Source organism: Sinocyclocheilus anshuiensis, unplaced genomic scaffold (assembly GCF_001515605.1).
Source record: "Sinocyclocheilus anshuiensis isolate Anshui unplaced genomic scaffold, SAMN03320099.WGS_v1.1 scaffold2041, whole genome shotgun sequence".
Lineage (NCBI taxonomy): Eukaryota > Metazoa > Chordata > Actinopteri > Cypriniformes > Cyprinidae > Sinocyclocheilus > Sinocyclocheilus anshuiensis.
In genome coordinates, this window is record NW_015541069.1 from 259,532 (window position 1) to 285,752 (window position 26,221).

Consider the following 26,221-nt stretch of genomic DNA (forward strand, 5'->3'; position numbering starts at 1 on the left):
TTTAGGGTTGTAGAGAGTCTGGATAAGTCTGCCATCATCTCATCTCTCTCCACTGTTTTGTACATTCTTTCATTTTTCCACTATTCGTTTTGCACTGTCTGTCTTTTATACATATTTATTCCTTACTGATTTTCTTGTCATATGTTAGTCCTCTAACCTGTTTTCTGTCACTGTGGGGGCTCTTAGCGTGTCTGTTTATATCTGTGTATTTCAATGTGTGCTGTATGTGTTTTAGGAGTTTTGTCTGCTCCCCTGCACATCACTACTTGAGGTAATGGTACTGCATAGGGCATGACTACTGCATCAGTACATGAATGGACATGTTTTGATCATCTGTATGACAAAAGACAAATACTCATCCTTGACGCACCTCATAGTGTTTGACAATGTGGACTATAATCTTGCCCCTCATTCATAAATATATGTTGACGGTGATTTCATTTTTAACCTTTGGCCAGCTGTAAAAAAAAATCATCCATCACATTTCACTCTTTGTACTTAAAAGCTGTTGTAAGCTATTTTTGGTCGATACCACACTTAAAATTAAGAGTTTGATAAAGGATGTGTATAGTTTTTTTTAGCCAGAGAAAGTTAGCTAAGCCAGAGTGATTAGCTTAAAGTTAGCAATACTGCTACTGTTTACAGCAGCTTATAGCACGTTGATAACATTCCAGTCTTTATTTTTGCTGAGTATGTTAATATTTAATAGAAAAGGGGAAATATTGGAGCTGTGGCATAATGATTAATACACATGCTCTGACTCATTGAGCTGTAGTGCTCATGCAAGTTTGAACATCCTGTTCCCCTCTTCCCCCAAAGTTTTCTGTGATCTCTCTGCTATCTGTTATTATTAACATGACCAAAAGTCAAATAAACAGAAAAGGGAAATGAAGATCACACCTTGAGGTCCTGTCATACAGTAAAACCAGGGAGTTTGCACCACCTCGTCCTGCTTGTACACAAGAGCTACAGTCTGACCTCAGGACTGTTTCACACCACAAGGCCTAGTTAGTGCTTTAGCAGTAAATAGTGTCTGAAAATCAGTCTCTCATCTCTCTCCCAGCCTCAGAGAGTGTTCTCTTTCCCATCACCTGTCTACACATTGCTGTATTTCACTCATCACTCCCTTGAACAAGACTTGCCTGCTAGAGGTGTGCCCAGAATAGAGCGATGTGGAGAAAAGAGAAGTGTAGATGTGTCACTTTTCCCCAGCTGAATCTTTTCCTTACTTTTGTACTTTTTACAGCAATAACTGTCTTGATTCATGTTCTCTTCATGCTAACTATTTGGATAAGAAATAAGGTATAAGATGACATTGCCCAGAAGAGACACGATAGGATAAATATAGGAGACTTCTGTCATCATTTGTTCACACGCATGTCGTTCTAAATCCGAATGACATGGGGTGTGATTAAACAATGACAGAATTTATTTTGTGCGTGAACTGTTCCTTGTAAGGGAGCAATAGATATGAGGTCATTAGACCTGACAAATCCCTCTAAATGTCCTACACTTAGAGTATAGGATGCATGGTTAAACTTCATGACCTAAATCATTGTTCACAAACGTTTGCAGGATGAGTAAAGCATGCCCATAACTAATCTTTGCAATCTGGCATCCATAAAGACCTTCTTTTTATTTATACAGTGGTTAGTTCCAGTCCTCAAATCTGCTTAAACTAACGCCGTTCCAAGAGCACTGACATGTAGTCCAGCAGCACTGGGACTTTTCACTCTTTGTATCTCTCCGCTGTGTTCAGTGTTAGACAGATCCTGCTTTGGCTTTGTTTAGAACTATTTTAGTTAGCAGAGCAAAAACAGACAAAATTTCCAGCAATATTATGTCAAAAATGTATATTATTTAATATTAACTTTCAATGTTGTAGTCGAGACCAACTCATTCATATCTAAATCAAGACCCAGACTAGAAGGGGATTGAGTCAAAGTCAAGACTGAGTTCACATGCTCCAGAGTCCATGACAAGATCCAGGTCTTGGTCTTGGTTCTCATGTCTGAGTCCAAGAGCATACTTTCATGGTCTCGGTCTTGTCATGCGGTCTTGACTCGGACTCAGTCTTCTTTGGATCTCGGTTTTGACTCAAACTCAACCCTCTTCTGGTCTAGACTACAAAACTGTTCATTTGTGTGAATTTCAGCCATCCAAAATGAATTTTCAAATCAATAAGGATTTTTCAAATAATGCAAACAAGAAATCACCATCTAGAAAGGGGGTCTCGACATGGATGGAGACTAACCTCAACACCATGCCTAAGTGTTTTTTAATTGAATCTGTTTGAGGCTTACACATTTTTTTCCTTAAATCTTCTCTTCACTAGTAAAGAACAGCAGCGTTCTCTAAAAATGATGTCCGTGTGGGAGCAGCGCACCACGCAGATTCGGAAGCACATACAGGCCAGCAGCGAGGCATTGTACCAAGAAGAGCTCAACCCCCGGCTGACCTCTAACCTTCACCTCCGCCCTGACATGAAAACCCACCTGGACCGGCCTCTGGTGGTGGAACCTCGTTGTGATGGTCCCATCAGTCCCCACAGAGGCTGGGACAAACCCCAGGATTTGCAAGGGGAGGGCGGCACACTGGAGGAACGAGTCCCCCCTGTGATGGAGCCCCCACAGTCACACCCACCACGCAAGCACCACCATCACAGGGAGCGTCCCTCCAATGAGACCAATGAAAATGATGACACGGGTCATGGCAAAGAAGGCCGGCATCACGTCCATCACAGCAGCAGTAAGGAGCATGATGGGACACGGTGTAAGGAGGGGAAGAGTGACAGGAGCCGGAGCAGAGAGTGGGGCCGCAGACATCACCACCAGAGCTCAGTGGATGAGGGTGGTGGGGAGAGAGAACATCGTCACCATCACTCCCACAGGCATAACAGAGAGGGCAACGGAGTGGTCAGTGCTGGGGGGAAGAGTGAACGGCGGTCCAGGCAGAAGGATGGCTCACGTTCAGGAACAAGGGAGGGAGAGAGATGCTCCAGGGGCGAAAATGGAGGTAACGGAGGGAGGAGACAGCACAGACTACGTACCAGTAAAGCTCAGTCCACGCTGGAAGGAGAGGAGCAACAAGGGAATAAAGAGAAGGAGGAGGGCAAGTCGCACAGCCACAGGTAAAACTTTCTTCTCAAATATTTTTGAAAAGATGTTTTTTTTAGTTTTTTTTATTATACTTTAGATTGAACAGCACATTTGTTCTCAAGTTCCCAAGAAAACTGAACCATGTTCCAGTAGCTACAAGACTGTTGACCTTATTCATATGAGCAGTGGTGGAGATGACTCCCTTAAATCCATTCAGCAAAAAGACTCATTGAGATTTGTTCATTGATTCATTCAGTGACTTTCTTTTTTCTTGGTCATTACACCCCAGTGGGTGGTGACCAGTGACTTTTTTATACTATAAGCAAATTTATGTACTCAACAGATTTGTTCGCGAACATTTTAAGCCAAACATTTATTTACTTAATAAAATGTGCAAATCAACATATCTATGACTCAAAAAGAGTGTTGTCAGTCAACACATCCTCATTCATGAACGAGATGCTTTCTTCATTTAGTTTGAGTCCTAGTTTGTTTCTGAGTCGGTTTGTTTCCCAGTGCCTTTCTGAGTCAATCCAAACTCAAAACACCAACACGTTCATTGAAGGGTCTATTTATTCAGTGGTCCAACCAATAATATGCTCTGAAATATGAATCAGTGCACGGAATTGACAGTGAAGGATTTGTTCACTTAAAAGATTAGTTCAGAAACACAGAGACATTCATGACCAAAACACCAAAGTGTAACCTCATTTTGACTCACTGCTGCAGACACATGGACATGGGAGGAGATTCACTGGCTGTAAACCCCCATCAACCTTCAGTTGGGAACCGATGGTGTCTTGAGAAGCCAGAAGACTTGGACAATAAACTAAATATTGGTCAGACTGGAGGAATGGGCACACACATACCTGTGACCGTCACATCTCCCCCTGGGGAAACAACCCTTATTCCCAGTTAGTATTTCTCATACAGTCCTATAAGGTCACTGTGACCAATTTTTCACTCATTTTATACTCGCATTTGTGTGCCATTTTTTCAAGGGTGTTAACATTGCTTCAAGCCAGTGTTGGTCTAAAGCTTACAAATATTTAAATTCACACGTGACATCTGTTTGTCTTCTCAGTGAACAGTATAGACAGTGAGACGATGCCCATGACTGAGAAGAATCTGGAGGATCTGAACCAGAGCAGCCCTCGTCCCGTCCTTCCCTTCAGCTCCATGTTCATCTTCAGCCCAACCAATCCGTAAGTGTGTGTGTGGAAAAATCATGAGCCCCAGTGCTTTCAAAACCATGTGCATTTGAACATTTACCCCAGTGCAATGTAACAAAGGCTGTTGTTAGAGCTAAACTTGCATTGAAGCTGAAGTATTCCTTCAACAATTTGTTTTGTTAGCTTGACAGTAGCTCACATTCAAAAAAGGCTTTCCAGACATAAGCTATTTTTTGTCGACAAGTATTGGTGTAGCATGGCACAGTTGAATGAGCATGTCAAGTACACCTTACCATAATATTCTTGCTTTCCAAGTAGTGTTTCACAGTTTATTATCTACAGTAATTACAAAAAAAAATGTCTCGTAATGAAACGGAAGTAGTGACAGATCTTTTCTGTATTGTGACATACTTTCAAGTTATTACAAAAAATAAAAGCATTTAGGGCAGAGACTTGGTTCTATCCATTGGTTGTTGATTGGATGGAGGCAGACATGAAAGTGAGCTTAGAGTTAATTGTAAGAAGGGATGGGTTTAAGTGGACTAAACGATCAAAGAATTCTGGCATACATCACCAGAGAGATATCTGTTGTTTTAGTGATCCAGATCCAGGGCCGGATTATCCATAGATGGGATTGGACGAGTGCCCTGGGGCAACAGCCAGTAAGGGGGCACCAAGTGATTAAGATAATAACTAGACCTTATTTTTCACGTTTTGTATATATATTATTTTGCTGGAAGAGATGCAGATACAAAATGAACAGTTAGTGATACAATATATACAGAGAGAATATAAAATATATGCATATATAAAGAATTGCGATTGGGTCAGGTCCAGCCTGGTCTCAGTAGTGTTTATACGTAGGTATTAATACGTAACATTTACAAGCACAAAATGTAAGTTTTTGTACATTTTTATTGATGCTAAAACGTACAATTTAGATGTATTTCAACGTTTAAAATGTACAAATCGCTACGTATTTTAGCTAAAAAACGTAAAATATTTATGTATCTTTTATATCAAGATATTCGATATATATATATATATAGATTATATAATTTTATCAATAAGCGATTTAGATTTTTAGACCCCTTAACCTACCCCCAAAATTGCGATTGGGTCAGGTCCAGTCTGGTCTCAGTAGTGTTTATACGTAGGTATTAATACGTAACATTTACAAGCACAAAATGTAAGTTTTTGTACATTTTTATTGATGCTAAAACGTACAATTTAGATGTATTTCAATGTTTAAAATGTACAAATCGCTACGTATTTTAGCTAAAAAACGTAAAATATTTATGTATCTTTTATATCAAGATATTCGATATATATATATATATAGATTATATAATTTTATCAATAAGCGATTTAGATTTTTAGACCCCTTAACCTACCCCCAAACCTAAACCTACCCATTTTATAGTGAATATAAAAGGATATAAAACGCAATTGACCGAAATATGCAGGAAATAACCATTTTAGTAACAATAGCATTAAAAATATTTTTATAGTCGCTAATCCAACTCCTACCTTTAAACCTAAACATAACTATTTCTGTACTGTATAAGAAAAACATGACAGACAGATAAATGCAATTATAATAATTTATTTATTGCAAAAATGTCAAAAGCAGTACCAAAAGTAATCCAAATGACTTGTAATCCAAATGCGTTGCAGTCGCAGTCCTCTCTGGTGGAATACAGAAGGTTTGTGAGGTGCAGAGCAGAATTTATGTTGTTAATCGCTGAAAATATCCCGATTATTTTCCCGATCCACTCCGTGAAGGGCGAGAGGCAATGAGCGTTCAATTTTCCTGCTGTAAAACCTGTCGTTTGAAGTGGCAACATTTGCATTTGTAAAGAGCGTGTCAGTCAGTGTGGGCTTTGCTGCTTACGGTCACTGGACTCGCTGCTTGGGATGGAGATGAAGATCGCCGAATAAAGGCTTGGATTTGGGTCTGTTCCTCGCAGTCGTATGGATTCGGAAGATCTGGATTACAGCGCACGAATAAAATTTTTCATTTCGTAATTCTTGCGTTTTTGATGTATTTTATAGTTCTATTGTCAGTCACAGCATGTCGGAGAAAACGCCTTTTGTGGCAAAGTGAACAAAGTAAACATTGCATGACAAGTAAACGTTAAACGATTGCAGAAATATTATTTATTTTAAGGGTTTAAAGTGAAGTCCTGTTTAACATTATGTAGGCCTATTCTTGGAAACGAGCTGGCAGCAGAAATCACAGAACAGAACAAAATGTTATCATTTCATATTAAGTAAGCGAGTAAACAATTTAATAATGCAATTGAAAAACATAAGGTCATTGATATGACAACTAAAAACAACAACAATAATAAAATTAATGCCGCGATTTCGATTTTCATTTCGTAATTCTTGCGTTTTTGATGTATTTTATAGTTCTATTGTCAGTCACAGCATGTCGGAGAAAACGCCTTTTGTGGCAAAGTGAACAAAGTAAACATTGCATGACAAGTAAACGTTAAACGATTGCAGAAATATTATTTATTTTAAGGGTTTAAAGTGAAGTCCTGTTTAACATTATGTAGGCCTATTCTTGGAAACGAGCTGGCAGCAGAAATCACAGAACAGAACAAAATGTTATCATTTCATATTAAGTAAGCGAGTAAACAATTTAATAATGCAATTGAAAAACATAAGGTCATTGATATGACAACTAAAAACAACAACAATAATAAAATTAATGCCGCGATTTCGATATTCATAAAGATTCATTTTTAGGTGTCGTCAAAACGTCAGTTTTGTACATTTAAATGCTGAAAATACATAAGTATTTGTACATTTAGATGCTGAAAATACGTCAGTATTGTACGTTTTAGTGCCTGTAAAAACGTAAGTAAATGTACATTTTGTAGAAGTGTAGGGGGGGCACTTTAAATGTGGTCACCCTAGGGCACTACACTGTGTTAATCCAGGCCTGTCCAGATCCATGTATTGACATTTTACTTTAAAAAAAAAAAAAACCTAGTCAAAACAAATATTTAAAAAATTATACACATGAATGGATAAATCATTCACGATAAGATCAATCACATGCATTTAGAAAATAGATAGGGTGAATTTTCATTTCATGTTGACTTTAAAAGTAGCTTGATTGTTGTTTCTACTATAAATTATGATTACTTACTGTATGGTGCAATTTTAAAGTAGCTTCCACAACACTGCTGGGTGTCGTTCTGAACATTCACATACAGCATTTGTAGATGGAGACTGGCAAACCACCAATGCTGTTATATCTGCAAACGTTTCTGCTTATTACTTGTCTCAACCGTCACTAAGAATGGTTGTGAACTTTAATCGTGTGTGTTTAAGGTTAACACTTTAAGATCTTTAAGTCTGAAAGGCATCCAGTTCCATAAACCGCCACATAAAGCTGTGTATTAATGGGCAATTGCCAAATGCACTTGTCTGTCATGGTCCTGTTGGTGAAACAATATAGTAATACTTTTATTTTACTATATACTAATGCCACATGGGTGTTTTTTCACCTGACCGTGCCTACCAGACATGTCTGCTAAAATCTACACTATTACTGAATTAATTGTTGATCTCAGACCTTGCCTATGGTCTGCATGAAAATATAAATGATATGGTGGTTAATTAAATGCATCTGTCTGTAGATTTAAAGTTATGTTTAGGTAACAGACTTCATTATGTAATTGCCTTCAGCCTCACTCTCATAGTGTGGGGTTTTTGTGCGTGTGTGTGTGTGCAGGGTGAGGCGTCTGTGCCACTACATTGTGAGTCTGCGCTACTTTGAGATGTGTATCCTGGTGGTGATTGCCATGAGCAGTATAGCCCTGGCTGCGGAGGACCCAGTCCAAGCCAATGCCCCTCGTAACAATGTAAGTCACTCATATGTTTTGTCTGAGCTGGTCTGACTGTTCAAAGTCAGATTTTGTCAGTGTTTGACCTCATTTTCCTATGACTGATGAAAATCTGATGACCATTTTACTTTTCACTTCATAGGTCCTGAAGTATTTGGACTATGTCTTCACTGGTGTTTTCACTTTTGAGATGGTCATTAAGGTAATTTTATGGTAAATTACACTGTTTAATTGGATATCTCATAGAAGAAGTGATCCAGAATTCTTCTCATGACCAGAGATAAGGCTATTTGGTGACAGTCTCTCTATGTGAAGCCCATTGACCCATGTTTCATAAACAACTAGTCAGTAGTTTGTCTGAACAACTAGTCAACTACAGTAGTTGGTCTAATTAAGATCACATAGGACATGATCTTGGGTTCATGAATAGTTTCAGTACAGTAACTGACAGATTCTCACCAAAAAAATCAGCAAAATTTCTACAAGCTTTTATTGTACAAAACTGTCATATTCCTCAAAATAAAAGTTAGTATTCTGTATAATAATGGGAACATTGCTCACAGCGAATGATATAAAGTCTGTCAGTAATTGTCTTGAAATTTATTGTAAAGGCAGTGAATTTGTTACAGAAATGGTGCTTTGATGGCTGTAGTGATGGTGTCAAGGTTTCAACCTCAATAATCTTTCATATTTATGCTTCTTCTTTGAAAAGATGGTGGATTTAGGTTTATTGCTGCATCCTGGTTCATACTTCAGAGATATGTGGAATATTCTGGACTTCATTGTGGTCAGTGGTGCACTGGTGGCATTCACATTCTCGTAAGTTGCCTTTAATTTACAAATACCTAAACCCCATAAATTAGAACACTCTTAATTAAAATCTGTACTTAACCATGTTTGAAGTTTATTATTGATCTTGGCTTCAAACTAGTTCTTGCCCGTATACTCCTATTCTTTTTTTAAAAGGTTTTACTTTACACTTGTTCCCACAGCATGACAAGTGTGTCTTTGTCTGTCTTTGTTGTACACATTCAAGGCTGCAAACTCCCACTGATCTGTTATTTCCTTCCTGTCCTTCTCTCAGAGGTGTGGGTCAGTTGACATCACTTTATTGCACTTTTGAGAATGCAGTGTCTAAAAGAATGAGCGTGTGTGTCTGTGTGTGTGTGTGTGTGTGTGTGTGTGTGTGTGTGTGTGTGTGTGTGTGTGTGTGTGTGTGTGTGAAGGAGCTAATAAAGGAGTTGTCTGATACGATCAGCTGTTCGCTCATCTCCTGTGGTTTAATGGATGAGCCATGGCAACACTTTAGTATTGAGGAAATGTTATTAGCTGCTATTAGAAACACTTGCCAGTTCAACAGAAATAGAAAAGAGCTGTAATGTTAAGATTTTTAATTGCTATGGTGCTGGTGCAATATTGTGTGATCAGTGGCAGTGCTGACTTCACATGATACACCAGCCTCTCCACTGCCTGAGCAAGTCAAGCTGAACAGAGAGTGTGTGCAATGCCTTGAAATACTGCTTCAGAATTGCAGGGGTATCTCAGAATGAAGGGGTCTCTCAGCTGTACTGACTAATCTGTCCTACTTCCTGTTTGTTTTTATGTTTGTTTCTGTGTTGTCATGTCAAAGATGTGTGAAATGTGAGTGTATTGATGTGCTGTCACTGATTTCCTCTCTTCCTCTGTTTCTCTCTGCCTGGAATCGCTTGAAAGGAGCTTCATGGGGTAACGCCTTAACTCTCCCTGTGTCTTTGTTTCTGTCTCTGTCTCTCTCTCTTTCATTGTTCGTCTTCTTGCCTGTCTCTGTGTGAGTCCAGTAATGCTTAGCCCATAGGCAAGTGTTGAAGCATGGGATCTTCTGCAGTGTTTCAGCCTCTCCATAATCCATCATTTGGCATCACTCACACATTTGCAGTCAGTGAGCTTGGTCTTCTTCTCCATGCCATTTAATTCTCTGTTGTCTTGGAGGGCAGACACTATCGATCTGTTTCATTTCCTCGAAACATTCCTACCATTCTCAGTAGGTCTTCAGTGCTTACTGAATATGGAGCATCCTGGCCGATCCCTACAGTGACCTCAGACAGGATGATCAGTGCATGTGTCATATCATATCAAAGATAACCTGTTCAGTTGTGTTGGAGTGGCATATCAGGGCAAGTCTGGCTTTTTTGGCCAGTAAATGCACCATTGTTCACTATAAACATCACATCCATGCTCCATTGGTGGACATAAGAGCATGAACATATTTATTGTACATGCTTATCTTTCTGCATGTTTTCGGACTCACATGAGAGAGTGTGATGTACTGCAAATGTGACTGCTGTGATTGGCCAGATCTTTGAAAGTGCTCTTTAAAGCATAAAAGACATTTATAACTAGAGATGCACTGATATTAAAATTCTATAATGACTAAATAAATTAAATACAAAACACCAAAAATTAACAGCATAAAAAATATATTTTTTTTAGGTATGATGTTATTCATTTAGATTTTTTTTTAAAGTTTTTAGCTAACTTTTATTTAGCTTAAGATGGAATCCAACCGTGTTATTAAAAAAAAAGGACGTTTAAGGATTAACTTGATTGTTAGATGAGAGCAAAGGTAATTGTAATGCTAAAATTGGAAAAATTAGCATGTACAATTAAATATCACATATCAACTCTTTATTGAGTTATTAACTTTATTACTAGAGCACTTTCAAAAACCACAATGGGTACCAGAGTGCTGTACATAAAAGTAGTCAAATACATGAAGCTAAAAAACTACAAAAACACATATAATTTACAATACATTATTAAAAGCTAAGGAAAATAAATGAGTTTTTATAGCCCTCTGAAATGGCCCTAAGGTCAGCTGTCACCAAAAAAGCTCTATCACCTTTACATTTCAGGCGCAATCAAGCAACAGTCAGACACAGCTGATCATTTGAGCAAAGAGATGGAACAGTTGATATAAACTAATTAATTGATACCAAGATAACATGCATCCCTGGATATAACATTTTGCCCATATGTGACGGACCGAAATTAACACGTGTACAATAAAGTATAATAGTACTGTTATACTTTTTAGGTTTATAGCCATTTGTTATTTTTATAGCCATCTTTCAACCATGCTTAAAGTTCATAAGCGTGATATGAATCAAATCAGGACTGATCTATGGCAAGTCTTGGTATTCACTCCAGATCTTGATTGTGCTGGTTTTCAGATCCATCCTCAGATGTCCCCTCTCTGTCAAGTGTACCCCTCATCTCTCCTACAGCTGTCTCTGCAGACTCCATTCTTTCACAACCTTAAAAGAAATTAACGGCATTTGGAAGTGTCTGTTTCACCCACCATACAAAGCCTCTTCCTCCCTTTTGTCAGTTTCCAAAACATTTGCCTGAAAAAGTCCTGCAATTTCCTATTTCTCCTGCATACAGTCATCGAAGTCATTATGTCTTGTGTTTTAGCCTCACAAAAGAACATGACGGTGCTCATAAAAGTCTATTTCATTCTCACTGAAATGTTATGTGCAATGTTCTGAAAGGATGATGTGGTTTACTGTTAGTGCAGAGGTACTTTCTGTTGTCAGCATGTCATAATGTTTTGCCTTTTGCTTTGTGTTCTTCTCATTCATTAGATCACATCAAAGCGTAAACAGGTGGGGAACCCCTGATATTCTTTTTCTCCCTGATAAATCTTCTCTGTTCCTCATTGTCCTGGGCTTACTGGGATTATGTCCTTTACTGTCACTACATATTAGTGGAGTGAGAGTATCTGTACAGGGTTGGAGCCTCTACAATAACACTGCTAGCCTTCAACAGCACCTCTAAATGATTGTTGATTGATGTTGTATTGATGTGAAAGAGCATTTCTCCACCATCATCGTTATCTGGGGTCCTGTGAAAGTTACCAGGGTGTCCAGTGGGACGTTATTGAGGTTCTTTATAGTTTGTAGTGGGTTTGGGGGATAAACATCAGGCCCTGTACAGTAAATTCATGCTAGACTAATGTGCATCAGGGAGCATGGGTGGAGTTGCATGACCTTGTCGAGCCCTCTGATTGGGCTAGAGGAGTAACTTCACCATGCTGATTGGTGACAATGCTGTAAGGTCTCTGCTGATTGGCTGTTAGATTGGTGTTCATTGGATTTGTAGAAGAATGTATGAGCTGTGCATGTGTGAGTAGACGTTGGCACTTTCTAGGGGTGAAGTTGAACCTTTGCTTATTATTGTAAATGCTAGAAATCTGCAAATGTTACTACCACCTGCTCTTGCACATGGAAAGATCTTTTGTAGTTGTAGGGCATTTCTTGTAGTAGGAAATATGTCTATGTGCAATAGAGGGGAATCACTGCTTGGGGATTTTTCTATTGTAAGCATTTTCACAATAATTTCTTGAAGTTATTTTCTGCTGAATCATTTATCAGCAACAATCATACACCTGCCAAAGCAATGATTATTTCAATGCTTTATCAAAGTAAGAGACCGTGAATAAATTAGATGCGATATGAACTCTCAGATATTCTGTTGTTCTCTCTTCCTTTGCTGCACTGGAAGAACTAAACGGTACCTGCAAATAAATGCGAATGATAATGACCGGCTTACTGTACATTATCCCACTTATTACACGGCTGCTCTCCAAAATAAATAAATACATTAAATATTTATTTGAGCTGAAATAATTTTACCTGTATGTTATCATGTTAAAACCTCTAAGCGAAAAAGATTACAATTACATAATCTATTACAATGTATACAACAAACAGTCGAGCAACGAGACAAACGCTTTACCGATATTAAAGTAAAATTTGTACAGAAGTCATCCAGAGTCATTTTTACTGTAGTCAATAACTGAGACGCAATATGGCGTCAGTTGCATTTGCAGGCAGTGTGATACGAGAGGTGTAAAAGTTGTGCCAATTTTATCGGATTTGTATACAGCGTTGACATTGGCGGTATGAAATTTCTGGCCACGGAATTCCGTGATCGACCAATCAGAATGAAATATTCAAGAGAGCCGTGTAATAACTAGTTGTAATATAAGATAATTGGGAGAATGAATTAGCACATATAATAATTTACCTGCACTTAATTTTGTCAGACATCCAACAAAACACATGCCCTGCATCAAAATAGGGGCTTAGTGAAGGTTATTTGAATGAATGTGATGTCTTACAAATAATATGACTCTGTTTGCACTTTGCCTGCATTAGATATAATGCGAAGGGCTTCAGTTATTTTATATGACCATGGAGTATTTCCTCATGATTCAGTTAACAACTAACTATGCTTGTCCTTGCAGTTACTTCATTAAATGACATTGTTAGCTTGGCGGTTATGATTTGAGCATTTAGGAGCTGAAGCATGACTGATTTCTGCTGAGGCCTGCTCTTTTCTTTAAGGGTGAAATAACTTGAAATACATTTTATTTAGACGTCCTTTTTCTTTTCTTGCTCTGCGTTTAATGAATACATGCACTGTATTCAAATCTATGCAGTCATTTCATCAAGGTGACACATTTGAAGCATGTCAGCTTGATAAAGACTTAAAAGCAAAACAGCATTGGTTCCTGAAAAGAAAGGTTTCTTTGTTATCATTGGTGTCGTGTTGTTGTTTTAGAATCTGATGCACAGCAGCGTTTGGGTTAAATTCATGTTCCCTTTCTTATTTCATGCACGAATAATATTAAAGTGTCATTCAACAACAAGCTAACAGTTCTGATAGAGCTCATTAATGCAGAGATATTAACTGTTTTACCTGCATGCAATAGAGATATATGTATTTCATACTCTGTCATCAAAGCATGTGCTTTTGTAAAATAACCAATCCATTGTTGGAGCAATTTCAAGCTATAACACTAAAAGATGCTCATTTATTAGAGAATTAGCTGTTGGTGTTTATTTAGTTTGTCTATAAAAAAGGTGAGTATGTTTAGTCTAGTGTCTCATTATTGACATTTTAACCGATGGAAACATTTTCATCACGTTTACTCACATTCTCATGTGTTTTGTCTGGATATGTATGAATCCTTTGATGAAGGCTGTCTACAGCATGTTTGATCCTGAATTTACTCACCCTTTGTTTATTTTGACTTGTGTAGAGGAACCAAGGGCAAAGACATCAGCACTATCAAGTCCCTGAGGGTGTTGCGAGTCTTGCGACCACTGAAGACCATTAAACGTCTACCGAAACTGAAGGTACACATTTGGTTGCAGTCCATCAATACAGCCGTCATGGTTAGGAAAGTATATATATATACTTTTAATATTTTGTGGAAACCATGAGGATTGTTTTTAGGATTTTTTGATCAATTAAAATTTGAAAAGAAGTAAAGAATTGTATTTGAAATAGAAATCAGTCAGGTTTATTGTAATTTTGTAACACGTTGCTGGGCTATAGACGAAAAAAAAAAAAAAAAAAAATTGTAAACAGTAACAGTGTAAACATAAAAAAAATTTCTGTCTGTGAGTACTATTGAAATACACAATATATATGGACAATAACTAAGACAAAGAAAGGATATAAACAACAAATACATGAAAATGAATGTGGCTCATAAACTTTGAAATTAAAAATACATAACAGCAAATAGTTTTGTAGAAAAGGAACTATTTCTCTTCCACCTATCTGGAGACAAGAATAAATACATTTTTAAATAAAAATGCATAAAGCATTCCGCTTTATGACTGTAGTTGATTGTTAATGAACCAGAGTGTATTTGTATGTGTGTCTGCTCTCTCTCAGGCCGTGTTTGACTGCGTGGTGAACTCCCTGAAGAACGTGTTGAATATCCTCATTGTCTACATCCTGTTCATGTTCATCTTTGCTGTCATTGCTGTGCAGCTCTTCAAGGGCAAGTTTTTCTTCTGCACAGACGAGTCCAAAGGCCTGGAGAAATACTGCAGGTAGAGTGGGATTAATACAGGAGCAGAGAGTAGGGGCTGATTATCTGCAGGCATACAGCAGTATTTTCCAAATCCATGCAAAAGTGAGTGGAGAAATGATGAGATAATGAGATAAGGTGTTGGGTCCCACAACTATGGAACGCTTGGTGATAGGTTTTTGAAACTATTAGGGAATTTTACAAACAAGCCATATAAAATATAATAAAATAAAAATGTTAGGAAAATAATAAACATTTCTGGAGTGAATGTACATTTTTCTACTTATGTTCAGCTCTAAAATACTTCCCTTCTGCTCTTTGTCAATAATTTGTATAAAATTATTCTTTAAAGTCTTATAATAATAATAATAATAATTTTAAACTTCCAGGTGTACTGATAGCACCAGGTTCAATCTACTGTTGGCAGTGTTCTGTAAACACATATCCTGAATGGGTATATCTTTATATATGCTGTCTCTTTTTTTGCTTATTAGAGGGCTGTTCTTGGATTATGATAAGGATGAAGTAGCAGCCCAGCCCAGGGAGTGGAGGAAATATGAGTTCCACTACGACAATGTGCTGTGGGCGTTTCTCACTCTCTTCACTGTTTCTACTGGAGAGGGCTGGCCAACGTAAGTCAGCAGACATGTGAAATGGTCCCTAATGGGGTATATGTTAAACGTCACCTTACTAAACCAGAAAATAGGTCTCATCGCATCCGCTTGTTGGAGAAAGTGTTAATAGCAGTATGAAATGATGGTGGTCTCTATGGACTTTTAAGGTAATCAGTTAACCTAACTTAGTTGTTTTATTGTTGCCATTTTTTTCAATTTTAATATCCAGCTGTTAGTGAGAAGAAGAAAAATAAAAAACCTTTTAGATAACAATCTGCATATGTGATGGTCATCAGTTATGATCATCTTTGGTATCTCCTTTGAAGGTATCTTGAGTATCTTGAAATCAGCTCTATATTTAATGAATACAAAAGGCCTGAACCGGAAGCAACGTGACCTGTATTACAGAATACAGGGGGTTCATATCCCCACTTACATTTATAACACAGATATTTTGCTTTATATACAGTTCAACCATTTGCTATTCAGTATGTTTTTGTGGGGATTAGAAACCTATAAGCTTCTGTCCCCTTCAAACACTTCCCTTGTGTCCTCTGACCCCTCAGTGGCCTTTTATTCTCTCACTTTAAAGGCCATAATCAGTTTGAAGTGGTGCTCTTTGAGACCCTGTGATACTGGTAGAGCACAGCTCTCAGGAGGCAGACTAGGCAGACATTCATGAATCAGCGTCAGCCCCAACTCACAGCCAAACTCATGAATGCGCTGGAAAAGCCATTGTAATTGTCTGTGATGCATTTATTTATTGATTTATTTTATTGATTTATTGTATTTATTTAGTTGTTCACAAGCTTGTTGGGGTCAGTGTTCTGCATCTGCTGTTTAATTCTGTTTCCTCACAGTGTTTGATTGTTTAATTAAATTATTTCAATGTATTTAGAAATTCAGCAATGCATGATATATAAAAATGCTTCAGTTTAAGACCTGTTGTCACACACTGGAGGAGCTCACTTGCTTAATTTTCTTAAAAAAAATTATTACTTTGGCCACACAATAGAAATGACAGTTACATAAATCAAACCTGTTAAAGGTATCCATTCAAACTGTGATAATACTGTGATTTCATTGTCTTAGATCTAAGAACTCAGAGTAAAGTAAACTCTTTCAAAGTCTTACAATATGGGTAAAATAAATTAATCTTCTCTCCCCCACAAGATGCTTTATTATGTTAAACTGTATAGGGTGTAATGGTGTAATGTTGTCTGTGCACAGTGTTTTGAAGCACTCTGTAGATGCCACTTTTGAGGACCAGGGTCCCAGTCCGGGCTACCGCATGGAGATGTCCATCTTCTACGTGGTCTACTTTGTGGTCTTCCCCTTCTTCTTCGTCAACATTTTCGTGGCCTTGATAATTATCACATTCCAGGAACAGGGCGATAAGGCCATGTCAGAGTGCAGTCTGGAGAAGAATGAGGTATAACTGAATAATGTATTTATATATAACATAATGTTTTCGTTGTTCAGTTGCAATTGGCAGGTGTGGTAAAAAGTATTTTTGTTTGGTATTTAACTTCATAAAAAATATGTATTTGGTATTTGACGTCATAAAAAAGAGATGGGCAATATTACAATTTTGTCTTAAAGTTTTCATATCACGTTCAGTTATATGGGAGAAAAAAAATAAAGCAAAAAATTGTACTTTGTAATACGAGTCTACTGAAAGCCAGCGTTTTGAGAACCCAAGTGCAGTTTTATTATATCCCAAAAGTGAGAAAACAACAAACTAACATGGCAAACATGAGGGCTTAACCAATGAGAGCGTGACACATACAACAATGGAACCAATAGGTGTGTTCGACTTAACGTGGCACTGCGCAGATCGATCGAAATCTGACTTGAAGCAGTGCATGCCAGTTAGAAATTGAAACAGATTCTGACTTGAAACAGTGCCGACGCCACGTCACGTCACTGTCACGTGTGGCATAAAAGCACCGCGAGAGCGTTTCAGAGCGCTGATGACGACACAGCTGTTTAACGATTGGCGTGTGTTTCGGGTTTATTCTAGCATCTTCAATTCCAATATTGCTCACAAATCTGTTTTTACAACAGTAAAAGCTTTTTTACTGTAGTCGCAACGTTGTATTGAGTCACGTTTATCAAAAAAACACTGATAAAAGCATATATACCCCCACTTTATTGGTATTTAAATTGTATATGTTTATGTTGAACTTTATTCTTGAACAGAAGGTGCTGTATTAACCAGTATATAAAAAGTGTTTCTGTTGCTCATGACAACGTTTCTGAAACGTCTGTGTATTTGACAAATATTACCTTTTATTCACTTCATCTGTGATAGTGTATACAAACACCAAAAGAGCGTCACTACCGGGAGCAGAAAGTGTCTGACTTGACATCTCTGCTTTCAATTCCGCCCCGACTGCAAGCGGCTTCTCTCACCAATCGGTCTAAGCAGCACTACATGAAGTCGAACCCACCTAGTGAGAACAAGACACATGAACAAAATGTTTGTATATTATATTATATTATATTATATTATAGAATAGACTATATTTTTTATAAAATATAAAAGTAGCATTTTTATATTATATATATTATAATTAATTTTTTTATTTCCAAAAATACAGTTTGTTGGATAGTAAAAAAAATAAATACAAATTTCTTAGATCACTCGCAGTGGACAAGTGTGGTAAAAAGTATTTAGACCCTGCAAGAATCTAAACAAAATCTCAACAAAAAGAAACTCACTTTTAGGCTGACATTAAGAGATACAGAGACCAACATTAATCATAGACAACATTAATCTTACAAACACTGGAGGTGTTTTTAGTGTTTAGTGATGTGTACGGTACCTACAGTTGAAGCCAGCCATGGTAACAGCTGCAGATGTCCAGGTAGGGAATTGTGACAGGATTAATGCACGTGCGGACCACACACGCACCTAAATACCCACTCAGAAACAGGTATACATTCATACGCTGACACACAGTGACTAAAGACACACACAGAGACAGCCAGCCCCATAAAAGAGCAGTCAGCAAGATGTTCCTGCCCTATTTCCTCTGAGGCCCCATTAGACGGGCCCAGTCGTCTGCAGAGCCTGTGCTGTTTCACTCTCTCCCTCTCCATATGCCAGCCTAACATGACTCACAAACTGTGGTGAAAACCCAGACCTCAGGAGAAGTCATTTATCATTAACATTCACAGCAACGCAGCCAAAAAATATCAGTGCTATTAGAGGTCTATTTTCTTGTTCCTCCACAGGTTAGACTGTGTCTTCCACAGTTGTCACTGCTCTTTGTATGATTCGTTTTGGTTATGCGAGAGAGAATGTGACTTCAGAAAGTCTTTTCTGAAAGATAAAGATGGATAACAGTGGTTGTGTGTGACTTAGAGGTCTTCACGGGTCCACTTGGATCCGAAAACCCGAGACCCGAGCGGGTTCGGGTCCAAAACTTCGACGAATACTTCGACGGGTAATTTAAAATAAACATGCTTTTCCCAAATGGACCCGATTTTTCAAATCCACTGGTCACAATTGAAAGCGGAGCTCAGAAATACCTTGCATCCATCAGGCAGGCACTAATATAAAGTAACCTAATAATAAATTGAATAAATGTTAAATAAATCAAAGTAATGGAGAAGTGGCCACATCAGTCAACAGGACACCGGGATTTTTTCTGACTGACTGCAGGGCTGCAGGCTGTACACACGTCAATGCCGTTTACGTTCGGGTCCAGTCGGGTTCGAAAATAAATGCTGTCGGGTCGTGTCGGACTCGGGTCTAATTTCATCGGGTCTGTCTCGGGTCGGGTTTTTCTTTAAAAAAAATTAATTTATGCACGTCGGGTTCGGGTAAGAAGTGATTCGGGTCGATTCGGGTCGGGTACAGATTTTAGGACCCGAGAAGACCTCTAGTGTGACTGTTATGTGAATTAATTCCTCTTTTGCTGTTTTTCCTCTCAGAGAGCCTGCATTGACTTTGCTATCAATGCCAAACCGTTGACCCGCTATATGCCACAGAACCAGCAGTCCTTTCAGTACCGCTTGTGGAAGTTTGTGGTTTCTCCACCGTTTGAGTACTCCATCATGATCATGATTGCTCTCAACACTGTGGTGCTCATGATGAAGGTCAGTCAGCCATTTTTCTTTTAGTAGCAGTCCTTGGAGAGTTGACAGCTATCAAAGTTTCATTAATTTTTCACGTTTTTTTTATACGCAAGTATGCATTAAATTGATCAAACGTGAGATAAAAAACATTTATAATGTTACGAAAGATTTACATTTCAAATAAATGCTGTTTTTTTTAAACTTTCGATTTATCAAAGAATCCTGAAAAAATTTCACATTTACCACAAAAATATTAAGCAACATTCAACATTGATAATAATAAGAAATGTTTCTTCAGCACTAAATCAACGTATTAGTTTTCTGAAGAATCATGTGAAACTGAATACTGTTGTAATGGTTGCTGAAAATTCAGCTTTGCCAGCACAGGAATAAATTGCATTTTTAAATATATAAAAATATAATTTATTTAAATATTTTATTTTTGCTGCTGACTTCCACTGGTTTTATTCCCGTTTGTAAAAATCGTGCAATTTGTTGTAACAAAATAAAAAAAGATGCTCAAATAAATAAAATATTTCCCTTCTTATACCTGCAGTTCCATGGGGCTCCTGACTTTTATGAAGCAATGCTCAAGTATCTCAACATTGTTTTCACTGCTCTCTTTTCAATGGAGTGTATTCTCAAGATTATTGCTTTCGGCCCCTTGGTGAGTATCGTCACTTATACCCTCAACAACATTCATCTTGGTCGAAAAAGAGCTGCACTTAAAAGCTATCTTCAAGGAACAGTTCACCCAAAAATGAAACTTCTGCCAAATGACAGCTTTTGAGGAGCAAATTTACTGGAAAATCTTTATAGCGGTCCACTTCCACTATCTTCCACTTTCATTGTGTGGAAAAGAGCAGCTTAGACATTCTGCCAAACATCTATTTTTGTGTTCCACAGAAGGTCACTGAATGATGACAAGAATGATGACAGAATATTCATTTTTGGGTGAACTAATTCTTTAATGCACAGTAAAAAAAAAAAAAAAAATCCTGCGAAAGAGTTTTTCCTCTCAGAGAGCCTGCATTGACTTTGCTATCAATGCCAAACCGTTGACCCGCTATATGCCACAGAACCAGCAGTCCTTTCAGTACCGCTTGTGGAAGTTTGTGGTTTCTCCACCGTTTGAGTACTCCATCATGATCATGATTGCTCTCAACACTGTGGTGCTCATGATGAAGGTCAGTCAGCCATTTTTCTTTTAGTAGCAGTCCTTGGAGAGTTGACAGCTATCAAAGTTTCATTAATTTTTCACGTTTTTTTTATACGCAAGTATGCATTAAATTGATCAAACGTGAGATAAAAAACATTTATAATGTTACGAAAGATTTACATTTCAAATAAATGCTGTTTTTTTTAAACTTTCGATTTATCAAAGAATCCTGAAAAAATTTCACATTTACCACAAAAATATTAAGCAACATTCAACATTGATAATAATAAGAAATGTTTCTTCAGCACTAAATCAACGTATTAGTTTTCTGAAGAATCATGTGAAACTGAATACTGTTGTAATGGTTGCTGAAAATTCAGCTTTGCCAGCACAGGAATAAATTGCATTTTTAAATATATAAAAATATAATTTATTTAAATATTTTATTTTTGCTGCTGACTTCCACTGGTTTTATTCCCGTTTGTAAAAATCGTGCAATTTGTTGTAACAAAATAAAAAAAGATGCTCAAATAAATAAAATATTTCCCTTCTTATACCTGCAGTTCCATGGGGCTCCTGACTTTTATGAAGCAATGCTCAAGTATCTCAACATTGTTTTCACTGCTCTCTTTTCAATGGAGTGTATTCTCAAGATTATTGCTTTCGGCCCCTTGGTGAGTATCGTCACTTATACCCTCAACAACATTCATCTTGGTCGAAAAAGAGCTGCACTTAAAAGCTATCTTCAAGGAACAGTTCACCCAAAAATGAAACTTCTGCCAAATGACAGCTTTTGAGGAGCAAATTTACTGGAAAATCTTTATAGCGGTCCACTTCCACTATCTTCCACTTTCATTGTGTGGAAAAGAGCAGCTTAGACATTCTGCCAAACATCTATTTTTGTGTTCCACAGAAGGTCACTGAATGATGACAAGAATGATGACAGAATATTCATTTTTGGGTGAACTAATTCTTTAATGCACAGAAAAAAAAAAAAAAAATCCTGCGATAGAGTGTGAAATTGTAAGCCTCTCCAACCTGTCCCTGAATGATCTCTCTAATTCTTTTCTTCTCAGAATTACCTGAAAGATGCCTGGAATGTGTTTGACTTTGTGACTGTGCTGGGCAGCATCACTGACATCTTAGTTACTGAGATTAACGTAAGTGAGCGGCACTGAGCTCTGTGTTTGAGCTCTATTAGAGGAGAGTGTTAGAGCAAGACCGAGTGTAATACCAGACAGCAGAGATAGGCTGAGAAGAAAAGCCCAGACATGAATGATGATGAGCTGGAGACCCATCACAGCTTTGTCTCTGGCTCAGGAAAAGAAGGGAGAGAGCTCTGTTGTTTTTCCAGATAAAATGACAATAGAGTAACCAAATTCATTTGGTGAAGCTCACTTTGACCAAATCACTAGTTTGTGGCTCTAATTTGTGCTTTATGATGTGCACAAGTCTTATGTTGTATTATACTGTATGTCTTGATGTCCATGTCATTGTCAAAAGTTGCTACTGATGGTAATTGTGTTTGTTCTGTAACTATATTTGTGCTTGATGGCTGTTCTTGTTCTCCTGTGTTCCTTAAATGTCTTCACTCAAATCTTGGCTTGCTCCTGCCACAATTTAACATCTTCATGTCAGACTACGGTGAGTTGCTCTCTTGTCTTTGAACTTATGTCTATTCCACCCTGCTGGGAATGAAAGAACTTCCTATTGTAGCACATCATAAGGTTCTTCTTTACTGAAGATAATGCAACATAATTTTTACAATCACCCCATGTGACTATGTGGTAAATAGGTCTGGTTTGAAGTCATTAGGCTTCACTAATGCTTATCATGGATTGACATCCTTGTTGGTCCAACCAATCAACCAATCATATTTTTGTCTGGATTGGCAGCATTGTTGTTCCAGGACCAACAAAAGATACTGATCCAAGAGTACATCCTACTTGACAAGAATTTTTCACACTGAATCCAGAGTAGAAATTTCTGGAAAAGTCTGGATGTCTTAATGTAGGGATTCTCAAACTTTTTTTGTCAGCCAAATCTCTTTGACATAAAATATTTACTTTAAGTACTTCCTGAGATTTTAAGTTAATATTTCAATAAATTAACAACACATTTGTATATTCATGTTTCTCCGATGTAGGTTAAATGTCACATTGCATTCAGGTAAAAAAATACAGTGTAAATGTTTTATTTTGATTGTTTTAATTTTAATTTATTTATTTTAATTTCATAATTTTTATTATTTAATTATTAGTTTTTCATCAACTCGATGCAGTTCGCTCGTGCACCCCCAGGAGTTCGCAAATCCCAGATTGGGAAACAGTGCCTAAAGAAATTACATTATTGACATTTGAACAATAAAAAAATCAACTTAACCTCATAATAAAAAAACTACAGATAAATGCAGACTAATATTTCAGGGTCAGTGTGACAGGATTCGAGAAGTGGTCTCATAGAGATTAAGGTCTTATAAAATACTGTCATACATGTTTTTTAGGATCTGAAAATACAAACTTGATGTTATAAAGAGATATGAGGGTTGAAGTAAAGAGTGCTGAAGGATTAAATGAGGAGAAAGGAACTTTTAAATTGACAAAGCCTGTGTTCCCACAGGAACGTCTGCTGAACTTGAGTTTCCTGAGGCTCTTCAGAGCAGCCAGACTCGTCAAACTCCTCCGGCAGGGATACACCATTCGCATCCTGCTCTGGACATTCGTCCAATCTTTTAAGGTAACTCTGTTTAGACTGATTTGTTAATCATTGTTGGAGGGTTTTTTTTTTTTAAAGAAGTTACGATTTCTTCATGTTTATTTCCAGGCACTGCCTTATGTTTGCCTCCTAATTGCCATGCTGTTTTTCATCTACGCCATCATTGGAATGCAGGTATATAGAATTTATGTGCTTCAGTGATGGTATTTTCCAGTAAAAGATCATTACAATACTCCTGTGTATTTTATTATAGGTGAATTAAAATACAGAAATGGTATTCTGTCTGAAGGTTGTTTAATGTAACTGTTTCAAAATACATGCATTTAAAGTAACATTGTGATTACAGGTGTTTGGGAACATTGAGTTGAGTGACGATACCGCCATAAATCGCCACAACAACTTTCGCACTTTCCTCCAAGCGCTTATGCTGTTGTTCAGGTCTGCACACACCTGATATTCTTTCCCCGGTTTCACAGACAAGGCTTAAACCTAGTCCTAGACTAAAATGTAAGTCTGAGCTGTTTCAACTGAAAGAAACTTGCACTGACTGATCTTAAAATATATCAGTGCCTTTGTTTTGTCTCAAAAAGCACACCAGTAATGTTTTTTTAAGCACATTTATAAAAATTACTTAAATGTCCTAATTGAACTATGGCCTAATCCTGGCTAAGTCTAAGCCCAGTCTGTGAAACCGGGCCTTTATCTACTACAATCGAAGCCACCTGAGAATGCAGGAAATCTTAATGAAGCTTCTGGGGTTGTATAATGGAATCTAAAGTCTAAAGGTCTGACAAATTATGATGGAGATTAGAGAGGATTCTACAGTTAGAATGTTTCTGTAATATGGCCCCTAAACGTTATATTTAGCCAGATCACTATATTTAGACTGTGATTGATATCAACTTTAATAGCGCACATTTATCTAATGCAATTAGTATTTTATGGAGAACTGTATTTATAATTTATCAAGGTATTTTATAGTCAGAAAATATTACTGTATAAAGTATTAAAATATAGGCATAACTACAGCTAACCTGGTCTGATCTCAAACTGTAGAGCTGCTAAAGATTTCAGTTGCGCACTGTAAGATTATCTATCTGTCTGTCTGTCTGTCTGTCTAATAGTCATTTCCATTATTTGTAGTACTTGGTATCACTCTGTTTGCATCGCTCTGTTGTGCTCCTTCTCTCTCTGGTCTCCCCTTTTGGTCAGATTGAATTTTAAAGTACCATCTGGAGTATCAGCCATATTGCTAGAAAAACAACATCTCCTAATGAAATTCATAAATAAATTTCCATCTTTCCCTTATGTTCATTACCTCGAAGCTTCCTTTGAGCTGAGAGCCATGAGCAGGCAGCATGTCAGTGTGACAACAGTGTTATAACTGAAATCTGGCTCAACAGTAATTTAAATATCAGCACTTTTCCCATCATCTCCAGTCTCTGTTATATTCTCTGACAGTCATTCCTGCTTTTAATAGCAGATGCCGCATTTATTTAATCAGCTCATCATCATGTCTCTTGCAGGAGTGCTACTGGTGAAGCCTGGCATGAGATTATGCTGTCCTGTCTGAGTGAGCGCACATGTGATGCGAGCTCAGGCATTCATGGAAAGGAGTGTGGGAGTGACTTTGCCTACTTCTACTTTGTCTCCTTCATTTTCCTCTGTTCTTTCCTGGTTAGTGCTCTGAGTCGTACCAGCCAAAACAGGCTTATCATTACTGTAGAATAGTGGTTTTCAATCCTGGCCCTGGGGACCCACTGCTCTGCACATTTTGTGTGTCTCCCTTATTTAACACACCTGATTCAGATTATCAGCTTGTTAGGAGAGAGCTCCATTAGAGATTGTCTTAGTATAGGGAGATGAGAGGGTCTGTATTACTTACTATTGGAGAAAGCGTAACGGTCAACTTGAATCACGTGTGCCTTAATAACCAATCACATTACAGCCTTGACGTCATTGAATTTCAGTCAGAGTTTTGCGACACTCAATAGCTGTTTATGGATACCATAGGAACGAATGAGAAATGCAGTAAGCTGTATTCCACCTGTCGCAAAAAGTCTGTGACTTCTCTTATAAAACGGCATTTTTTTCTGTGTAAACTCTAAAAATAGTTCAATCCAAAAGTATTGCTAAGTGTAAAACGTGTTGGAGATTAGCTGATAGGCTGTCGATTCATTAAATTATAAGCTGTTTTCTCTAAAATAATGTTTATTCAACGTTGTGAAGCCTCTCCTCCATTGACATTCTTTAAAAAAAAATGGCCTCTGGTCTCCTTTCCTGCGTACCGCCAAAGCCGCAGCTTTAAGGCCCCAGATAGCATGCAGATGCATTCTACTTTATTTTATTTATTTATTGTCATGGCTGACATGCGGCGCTCCTATGGCTAGCTTGTGGCCCAAATTTGGCAAACAGGAGTGGACCACACAAATGCCATCATTCTACATAGTATCTGGGCCAGAACAAGGTGTTAGATCTGGGCCAGAATTAAAATAAATGTGGCCCAGATTTGGGCCAGTTCTGCTTTATTTGGTTTATTCTAGGGATGCGCCGATCCGATATTCATATCGGGTATTGGCTCCGATAGTGCCATTTTTCTCGGATCGGGTATCGGTCAGAGAGAGCCGATCCAAATCCGAGAATTTT

At 37.7% G+C, this 26,221-nt stretch overlaps 1 protein-coding gene across 1 annotated transcript in view; it reads left to right on the top strand.

Annotated features, from left to right (window-relative positions):
- Positions 1 to 26,221, top strand: part of LOC107690670 (voltage-dependent N-type calcium channel subunit alpha-1B-like) — a 118,678-nt gene that overhangs the window by 67,538 nt on the left and 24,919 nt on the right. The window contains exons 20-40 of the mRNA XM_016489057.1: positions 236 to 271; positions 2,336 to 3,130; positions 3,828 to 4,012; positions 4,183 to 4,303; positions 8,022 to 8,151; positions 8,276 to 8,335; positions 8,846 to 8,952; positions 9,847 to 9,858; positions 11,757 to 11,777; positions 14,219 to 14,315; positions 14,863 to 15,023; positions 15,496 to 15,633; positions 16,846 to 17,047; positions 19,558 to 19,722; positions 20,258 to 20,368; positions 21,937 to 22,020; positions 22,499 to 22,504; positions 23,480 to 23,596; positions 23,684 to 23,749; positions 23,922 to 24,013; positions 25,102 to 25,252. Coding sequence (XP_016344543.1) covers positions 236 to 271; positions 2,336 to 3,130; positions 3,828 to 4,012; positions 4,183 to 4,303; positions 8,022 to 8,151; positions 8,276 to 8,335; positions 8,846 to 8,952; positions 9,847 to 9,858; positions 11,757 to 11,777; positions 14,219 to 14,315; positions 14,863 to 15,023; positions 15,496 to 15,633; positions 16,846 to 17,047; positions 19,558 to 19,722; positions 20,258 to 20,368; positions 21,937 to 22,020; positions 22,499 to 22,504; positions 23,480 to 23,596; positions 23,684 to 23,749; positions 23,922 to 24,013; positions 25,102 to 25,252 — 2,857 coding nt within the window. The remainder of the gene's footprint in view (positions 1 to 235; positions 272 to 2,335; positions 3,131 to 3,827; positions 4,013 to 4,182; positions 4,304 to 8,021; positions 8,152 to 8,275; positions 8,336 to 8,845; positions 8,953 to 9,846; positions 9,859 to 11,756; positions 11,778 to 14,218; positions 14,316 to 14,862; positions 15,024 to 15,495; positions 15,634 to 16,845; positions 17,048 to 19,557; positions 19,723 to 20,257; positions 20,369 to 21,936; positions 22,021 to 22,498; positions 22,505 to 23,479; positions 23,597 to 23,683; positions 23,750 to 23,921; positions 24,014 to 25,101; positions 25,253 to 26,221) is intronic.